The sequence below is a fragment of the Charadrius vociferus genome, unplaced genomic scaffold, assembly GCF_000708025.1.
Source record: "Charadrius vociferus isolate BGI_N301 unplaced genomic scaffold, ASM70802v2 scaffold999, whole genome shotgun sequence".
NCBI lineage: Eukaryota > Metazoa > Chordata > Aves > Charadriiformes > Charadriidae > Charadrius > Charadrius vociferus.
This window is the reverse complement of record NW_009658627.1, coordinates 88123-97620: the sequence shown is the minus strand read 5'-3', so window position 1 is coordinate 97620 and position 9498 is coordinate 88123. Positions and strand designations below refer to the sequence as shown.

The window sequence follows — 9498 nt, the reverse complement described above, 5'->3', positions numbered from 1 at the left end:
CACGCATGCATTGCCTTACTTGGGTTGGGTTAAGGAACATTTAAATAATTCTAATCCTGCAACGTATTACAGAAGTTGCCTAAATTGAACATATCCTCTGCAATCCCCTTCTCTGTTACTCATATTCAACACAGGCTAAGCAGATGCCTTAAATAGGTACCTCTTATCCAGGGTATTCACCATCTTATCATTTAAAACCCTTTGTGGGTAGATACCGTAAAGTATGCTGGTATACCAAGAGACGTGACTTCCAAAAAATCATGAGGTTATGTGCATACAAGTAATTTGCATGCACTTCTCATCCATAGCATATAAACCTCCACAAACTACTTCCTGTAACATTTACTCCTGAAAAACCACAGTGCCACAAATAGCGTTAAAATATTCCCTTTTGTAGTGGCTTCACTCAAGAAAACATAAACACACATTTTGCTATTTGCAATCTTTATTTCATGAATAATTAAGAAGAAAACATGGCAACATTGGCAAATTGAAGGCATACATACTAAATATTCATACAGAATACATTATGGAGAAAGTAAATGCCCAGATTGGTAGTGGTCCTTGCAAACTAAAAGCATATTGGTCCTCCAAAAGGTTTAGCTTAAAATATGCTTGCTGACCTTTTAAGTTCCAATGATTAACAGCTTGTGCCTTTCAAACCAGAGACAGGGTGAAATACAATTTGAACACACTTCCAAGTTTTCCTCAAACCTGTATTCCTCAGCTTTAACCAGAAGCAAACAAAATTTTTTTTTTCTCCTTACCTTTTAAATGTATACGCTAGTACACCACCCTAAGCATTCAAGACGCAAGCACTTCTTGAAACACATTCAGTTCTATTAAGAACCTGTATATGTACATATATGTATGCACACATGTATATATGTGTGTATATATATACATATATACATTTATGTAAAACCTCTTTATGTAAAATGTCTATATATGTCAATGTGTGTGTATGGAACCATTTGAAGGGGTTCTGGAAAAGAGAAAAGTGCTTGTTGTTTATAAAAAGAATTACTAAACCCATACATGTACTGTCAGGTCAGTCTAACAGCTGTGTTTCAAGGGAGTATAAAGCCAATACAAATCAGAAAAGCTGGATGGATGAGAAGAGCTTTTAAGAATCAGTTTTCTACATCATCTTTAAAGGCCATGGAAAATAAGCTTTAAATTAGCTGTTTAGGAAATATTAGTACTGGCTGCAGTGTCATCTCAAACAAGGTTAGTCCTTATCCAATACAGCGCTGTGAAGTTAGACTGAGACATCAATACAATTATGCTCTTTCATTAAGTCCAAAATTCATCACATTTTTCTGTCAGTTCTGCCTCACACCTGTACTGAAAGTACCCTCATCCAAGAGTTGGAGGGTACCAATAATGCCCTTCAGACTTTGATCTGGAGAGTTGTCCAATATTAAATGGGATCACTGATTTATTTCATACACATTGAACAACTCTTGATCATTACTGACCTTTAGTGAACTTACAGTCTGGAGGCTAACTAGTCTACGCTTTGTTTAGTAGTGTTATACTTTCCATTAGATAACATACAGAAAAAACCCCCACATTTCTGTTCAAAAAAGCCCCCTTCAGATATGTATAAAAGTGCTACTTAAAAATAGTAAAATTGACTTTACAGTATATGCAAAACCAAAAGTTTCTAACAAACTGAAATGTTGTAAGTTACAAGGATTAATTACTCGAGTATGTTCCGTGTACTTGTGCCTTCTTTACTGAACTGATTACCAAGTAATTATCCTAATTAAACATATGCATTAATTGGTAATCAGTAAAAAGCCTCCAGAGAAATTTCAACAATGGAACAAAAAAAGGAAAGCCTCTTTCTCCCCATGTGTTGAAATAGAGTTCAGAAACAAAAACTGACTATTCCATTATTGCAAATGCAGTCTACTGTCAGAACAGGTCAGTTCAGGAACTGTGGAACCAGGACTGCCAACGGCTCCTCTGCAGCAGGAAATGTCCACTGGGCTTTCTAACTACCGTATAAATACACTAGTTACATGCCATTAAAATAATACATATATCACTAGAATGAAAATGCACGGAATACGTTGCTACGCTGGGGCACCGTAGGTTTTAAGCCTTGACTTCCCCAACTTGTTCATATTCTAGAACTCTATGCAAAATACAAAAGCCTTAGAAAAGTGCAACAAAACTAGCTTCATGACAGTTTTCTTTCAGTTTCCATAAATACAATCTCATAAAAATATTATTAAACAGAAGCATACTTCCCAGTGGAGAACAAACGTGCCACATCTCAGCTCTGAGTAAGTGATTTTGGCTAAACTGAACCCCCCTGAAAATAGGGGATTAAAATTAAACCAGCTTAATCGCATCAGGCTGCCGTAATATTCTGCCCAAAGTCTACCCTACCCTTTGCATCCACAAGTCCTGCTGGACCTGCTGGGAACTTTACGTGCAACTGCGTGGCAGGCAGTGACCTAAGGGTAAGGAATATTCCAAGTAAAAGATAAGTGTCAGTTGGAGGGAAGTCATCTGGTATTCATAGGTTTTACTGAAGTTTCACTGTGAGGAAGCAATCCTGTTACTGCAGAAAATTCATTTATGGGGGCTGGGATAGTGGCCTTGTCAAACTGAGCTCAAGGGTGTTGTAGCCCCAAACCTAGCAAGCACAAATACATAAGGAAAAGATGACACTCGTGTCAACACTAACAGAAATCGGAGCTGTACAGACCTTGATCTTTTAAGTTATTTAGCATTAATTATCAAAAGCATACTTGCTACATATTCCAGATGCTGAACATCTTGGCTTTGACAATCACAAAGTGTACTACAACACTGATACTGAAATCACAGGGAATACAACAGACAAAACTTCGATGAACGAAGGACCGGGAACGCTCAGCAAGCCAGACAGTAATGTAAAACCCATCCAGCCACTCTCCTTTGAAAGCAGACAGACTATTAGAGATCCCTTTCTAAATATGGACAAATTAAATATATTAAGAGATGTCTATGAACCCTTAACTCATTTAAGGAGTTGGTAATTTGGGGGCAAGAACACCTGACGGACACCCTGGGGTGATGTAGCCTATATGGGAGATAAGGAAGTCGTGGGAGAGTCAGGCAGCTCCAACATGTTTTGCCAATCACCACACGCTAACTGGGGAAAGCACGGTGGCCTGTCCAGAACTCGTAGGTGACAACTACGCTTTGATACCACTTTTCACCAAATCATTTCTCACACTGGTTAATGTTACTGAGCGTTCATACACTCATGCTTGCTTAAAGAAAGGAATTGCAGAAATAGGGCTTGGCAGAACCTAAAAATCAAACAGAAATAAATATTTATGAAGTCAACGGAAGGACCACAAACAAACTATATAGTTAAATCGGTCTGTGCATGAACACTGCTATTTTAAAATCCTCTTTCTTAGGCCACCTCAGCAAGAGTATTACTCACAATAGGCAAAAAAATAGTGTATAGGTATACAACTGGATTCCTTCCCAGAAGAATTCTGCCCCTTAACAGCTCCTGCTCGATGCAGCCTGCAGTTAAGCTGTTGCAAGAGCCAAATAAGAAGTAAAGTCGCCACATGCATCGCATGAACACAGTTTTAAAGGCTCAACTCTAGCCTATGCATAGCTTCATGCCAGTCATCCAGAGGGGGCAGCTTTGGAAGATATTGTCACATATCACCTGAAAACCAGACAGTGCTCCCAAACCAGCCACAAGCAGAACACAGAAAGTACAAAAATCACCTAGAAGTTCTCCAACTTCCCAAATAATCTTGTTTAAAACTAGTCTATAATAAAATTTGTACCCTGTGCCAAAACTGTACAGAAATAGAGAGAACTGAATAAACGTGATTTTTTGGTGATGCAAAAGATGCAACAGAATCCACATGTCTGAAGTGTTCAATCAGGGAACTGAAAAAATAGACAAGAACTTAACAGTGAGATCATTAACAGAAGTGAGATGCCAATGACAATTTTTTGTCACAGCTACAAGATTCTTAAGGCAGATCCTCAGCAGTTTAAACCACTGTACTGCATCATCAGAGCACGGGATAAATATATTTCTCCTTACGCACGTAAAACCAGAGTATGACTGCTGCCAGTGGTAACGATACGAGTTTACACCAATACATCAAAGCTGAGTTCATTTACCTTTAGCAAATTAAGGGGCCCCTAAAGCATGATGATGGACCATACAGAAAACCCATAGACAGTGGAAATGTTTTACAAAACTAGAGACAAAAACTTATCAGAAATGCTACACGTAACTTGAGGAATGTATTTTATGCAAAAGAGACAAAAAATTAGTTTTACATCAGAATACACTGTAACTAAATACTATATTCTGAATTACCTATCAATAAACACAAATTTAAATCAGAAAATTTCACTCACAATTTTTTCCGAGGGGTGAAAATGAGATCTTTGTGAGGGCCACTGAGATTCACACCAGAGATACTAAATTAGTGTTCCTATTTAAATATGCAAGACAACCAAATCAAACAAAACCAACTGAAAACCAAATGAAGTGTAACCCATTCTGAAGTCACCTCAGTTCTGTTATTGTTAGACACTCCATATCAGAAGGTCTCTGACAGAAGTTTCCTGAATAACCAAAATTAAATTTTTCCTCCCATCCCTTCTTTTTTGGTAAAGAAAACCCCACAACTGTTCATTCAGCTGACGCTCTTGCATCAGGATGACAACTAGCCAAACTGAACACACATCTGACTCTAAACTGACCTCTCTGATCCATGGAAGTGTTTCAGTAAACAGGATCCAGAAAGCGATATAGTTGTATCTGCATCAATATGTTCAACAGCTCCATTTTATTGCCCCCCCCCCCTTTTTTCCCCCCCCCCAGCTGGCAACGAGGAACCCTGATACACTACAGCACAGGCATTTGCAAGGCACGTATTAAACTGCAATAATACAAATTGATAAAATATTTGTCCTTTTTTTAGTACATTCAGAAATATTTTCCGGATTAAAAAAAAAAAAGGAAAGTATATCAGCATAAACTTGTACTTCATGTGTACAAAACCCCAGGCTGTTTCGGGATTACCTATGAGTAGGAACCAAACAGAACAGTATCATTCATGTGCAGAAGGGCTACAGCTATTCTTCCTCTTGAAAAACTTAATGCTGTTTGAACCATCAGAAAAAACATGTCGCAGAGTGCAGCAGGGCATTATGTTTGTTTTAGACCTTCCTTTGCTTCATTAGTTCCACTCCGTCAACTGTACAGCGTCTTATATGTAAAGGCTCAGATATATCATTATAAAAAACCCACTCTTCGTGGGGCCCGATATTCCTTTACAGGTATGAATACAGCAGAGGTTTAGCAGACAGATCACACCAAGAAGTTTACAGAGCTCTGAAGTTCAAAACAAGATCATTTTCATAACTACTAACAACTTCGTTTTCTCTCTCTGAAGACTAGCAGCTCATCTTTTTAAGAGAAAATATCTGGAAAATGTGACTTCCCCTTTTACAAATGGTTATACTATTAGAGTTATTTCAGAGTGATACAACATTCCAGGTAAATGAAGTTGACCATTGGACAGAAAAAAACTCAGCTTAAAGCCCATATTACTTTAACAAAACAGGTCATGAGTGACTTTAGACCAAGAAATGCTATCCTTTTTATTAGAAAAATATTTTCTTAAAATCTAAGGCAATGAATAAGACAATCATAGATAAGGATGTCTGTTCAGAAGATGAATAGAAGGTTTTTTTTAAACACAAAGTGGCAAAGCCTGGAATTTAGTAGTAAGAGATGGAATATGAGACAGCAATAATATGTATTTCCAATAAGACTATTCTTATTGAAACTTATTTGAAGAAATGAAGCAAACAAAAATTTTTTGAAGAAATATACAGAAGAGGAAATTGTATTTCAGACTTTTATTAAAATCTGTTACTAAAGATTTTTCACTTGAAGCCTCTCTTGCACCAATTGCCTTTAGATTATGTTGGCTCTTCAAATGCACCAATTAGTAATCTGAGCTAATCTAGCTACTTTTAGGTCTCTAAAGAACTGTAAGAATGTGTGAGAGACTGCTGCTCTGAAAACTTCTCCGAAGGCCCTCGAAGTAGTTATTTTGCAAATTTTTGTAATTCTTACAGGCACGTATCAGTGTAAGCGTATATTTTTGTATAATGCTAGCTACTAGAGACATGCTGAGTTATTAATTTTCACATGGGCTACGTTCTTCAGATGATAGGTTTTTGGATTTGGCAATAATTTTGAGTTAAATCTGTGCTTTTATACCATGATGAAGTTTCACAGATGCCAAGCACAGTTGCATTCACTGGGTTAACATCTGTGACATTCAAACTGTCCTTAACAGTCATAAGAGCACCACAGAAATGGCAGATTCGTTTTCTTTATAACAGGGTTACTGTGTTGAAAGAGCATGTGCTTATAAATAGCAGTTGTCAGACAACTCACTTCTAAAGTAGGCTTCTGCTTAACATTAATGAGAGATGTTCAACTGTGGCTTCACTGCTGATAAGTACTCAGAAAAAGAAGAGGCAGAAGCAGTGATAGAATGAAGTCTTCCCTTGATTTGACAAACAAGATTACAACAAACAGCTTATGACAAATGGATATATGAAATCATTTGGAGCCATTAACATTCTGCACGAGGCCCTGAAGTGCCAGGATGTATCAATTCAATGATTGCTAAGGCACTTACTTGAACTCTTTTGTCCAAGAGCTGTTACATGAATTCAGATACATTTTAGGAAAATAGAAGTTGAGCAGACGAAAGTTTCTCAGTTCCTTCCTTGTGACAGTGAGTCATTTCCACGCAATATTCGAGACTACTGGGTGTATATGCATTACATCACTTCCTCCATAGTTCTTGTCAGAGAACGTCTCACCTTCTGTCAGTCAGATGAGGATGTGCAAGATAAATGAAAAACACACAGAAAACATGGCAAAGCTGGAGTTTGAGACAAACTACTTCATTATTACATCTTATTGAAAATATCTTCTCTGCAGAGGAAATGCTATCCCAGTTCCGAAGTTCTACCACAGAAATCCGTGACGTATGCTCGTATTGCTGTAGAGTAAAGCCCGGGGTAGGTGTGCGTGCTATACAGGCAAAGGAGGAAGAGGGGCAAGAACAAGCCGTACAAGGGTTGCTTATTGATTCGTTTCTGTTAGAATGGAAGCACAGGGAGTTTGGACAGGTTCCTTGAAGTATAGCGTACCCTGAAAACCAGGAGCTGTATGTGCTAGTCTTTACAATCCGTAAGATACAGTTGGAAGCCACATCACTGTGACAGAGGTAGGCTTAATACGAAGCTTTAGAATGAAGAGTTCTTCTGTGCCAAAGTTTTCGAGGTATCGAGAGCACTTTTCCACTCTATTTGTCATTATGGAATAAAAGCTTGTTCTCCTAGATATTGTGCATATTTTTAAGGGGGGAAGATAGCTGCAAAGGCAGCAACTACATTACCATAAAAGAACTCTACTGTATCGGGGTGCCATATGCTGTGGGTAGAACATTCAGACTCTGTGGTATCAGGATGCTACAGGAAGTTCAGTAATACGATGCCACGTTATCCTTTTCCTTCTCAAAGCTCTAGCTGTACATTCAGTCTCCTATATGCTAGAGGATCCAGTCATCTCGCTCTCCTAGGAAAGAAAGCTTCAGGAAGTCTGGCTGGAAAGGCAGCGTATAAGTAGTCCAGGCTCTTTAGGCTACATAATTAATCTGAATAGCTTAATAACTCGGGTTATTCCAAGCCCTGTGGCAACAAGTTCTTGCTTTGAAACAGCTGTTTCCAGGCTTAGTAGCTGAAGCAATCTGAGGCAATCCAGGGTAGCGTCACTGACGTTTGAGGGGACTCAAATGTTGCCAGTTTTCAGTGAAATGGGGATTAGCATGTCAGTAAGATTTCCATCTGGTAGCTCATGTTGGTTCTATCCCATGGATCTGTTGAATTATTAGGGTTTCAGGTTTCAAAGTATTTGTAAATTGCTGTAACGTACAGCATGACATTCTGCCAGTCTGGACGCTCAGTTCGCACCATTTCATTGATGTCCTGTCACAGAAAACAGATTGGTCAAAACCAGGAATGATAATCTTGTGAGGAATGGGGTAGTGTTTTTACAAATTCCTGGGAATGGTAAATCTGTAAAGTTTCCACAATTTAAAGTATTGATGAAGAAAGCTCTGTTTTCTTCCAAATACCTCTGCATTACTTACAAAATGTAAACAGCTATGAATAGCTTCTGTAGATAGTTATTTTCTTAAGATTGAAATGTGTAATGCTCTGCAAACTCGAGTTGTCCCCTACTAATTACAATTAGTAGAGTAGTCAAGACTTTAGTGTTCATAAACCCCTGCACCAGCCTCGCAAGTCAATGCAATCTACCCAGATACTGGGAGCCACACATTCGAGGCTCAAGAACCAAGAATCAGATATTAATTGAAATTAGAGTTAAAAGCTCCTATCAGGGTAGAAGTCAGTCAATAAATAATTGAACCTCATTTTACAGTAGACTATTGAACTTTAGATTACTTTATAAGTATTTCTGAGTAAAGAAGCAAGCAAAAGGGAAGCTTACTTTACTACCAATTTGGGTATATCCAAGAGACAAAAGCTATCACTTTGTGTCTGATAGACCAGTTCACGTGTATTTCGTAGTAACAGTACAGCAGATTGGCTGTGAATAAGCAGGGTAAACAAAGCCTGATCTACCCTTTTCAGCACATGTACAAAGGATAACAGTGATTTTTGTTTATAGTAAGGGTCTATTTTGTAAGCTTTGTGTTCAGGAACCTCCAGAACTCAAACAAGAGAAAGTAATTATATTTTTTTTTAATTCTCCACGTGAAAGTAGCTGAACACTTTCATATTCAGGGAACAAGTAACTTCCCCTTACATTACCACTACTGTTTACGTACAGTCGTTTTCACACCTTTTTTCACCCTCCACCCATGCAGTATGGACAAGGAAAAAAATATCCACAAACGTACACATCATACACACTGTGCATACAGGTAAATAAACAGATACTAAATCCTCCAGATGGATACAGTTTGCACTTAGAAGACTGAATTCCATTCAATTTGCCTTTTTAGAGTATCTGTAATTAAGTATGCTACAAAAAGAAAGGACAGACAGCAACCATTTAGACTAAAGCTGAATTATGTAAGAATTACTGCAGTTATTTTCCACAATCTAGTTCTTACATCAGCACTTGGTAAGAAACTTCCATGTTTCAAATCACGGACAAAGTTAAAGTACCAAAGCCCAACAGTTGCACTGCCATTGTCAGCAAATACAATGCTGAGGGATAAAGGCTCTGATAAGGATCAGAGAAAGTGTTATTTTTAAAAATGTCTGACTTTGTTGTATTATTAGTTGCTAACTATGGCAGCTTTGTTAGAATTTAGGTTACAAGAGTATCACTTAAGTGTCATTTCTGATACTGGCAATTTTAGCTGAATTTTTGTTGTTATTCACAAG

At 37.9% G+C, this 9498-nt stretch overlaps 1 protein-coding gene across 4 annotated transcripts in view; it reads right to left on the bottom strand.

The window, feature by feature from the left end:
• Nucleotides 1-7500: 7500 nt before the first annotated feature.
• Nucleotides 7501-9498, bottom strand: part of SPECC1L (sperm antigen with calponin homology and coiled-coil domains 1-like) — a 49068-nt gene continuing 47070 nt past the window's right edge. For 3 of the 4 annotated variants that reach the window (XM_009893202.1, XM_009893200.1, XM_009893199.1), the window contains one exon: nucleotides 7501-8067. In XM_009893202.1, coding sequence (XP_009891504.1) covers nucleotides 7978-8067 — 90 coding nt within the window. In that variant the 3' untranslated portion in view covers nucleotides 7501-7977. The remainder of the gene's footprint in view (nucleotides 8068-9498) is intronic. The other variant, XM_009893201.1, reaches the window with a different exon arrangement.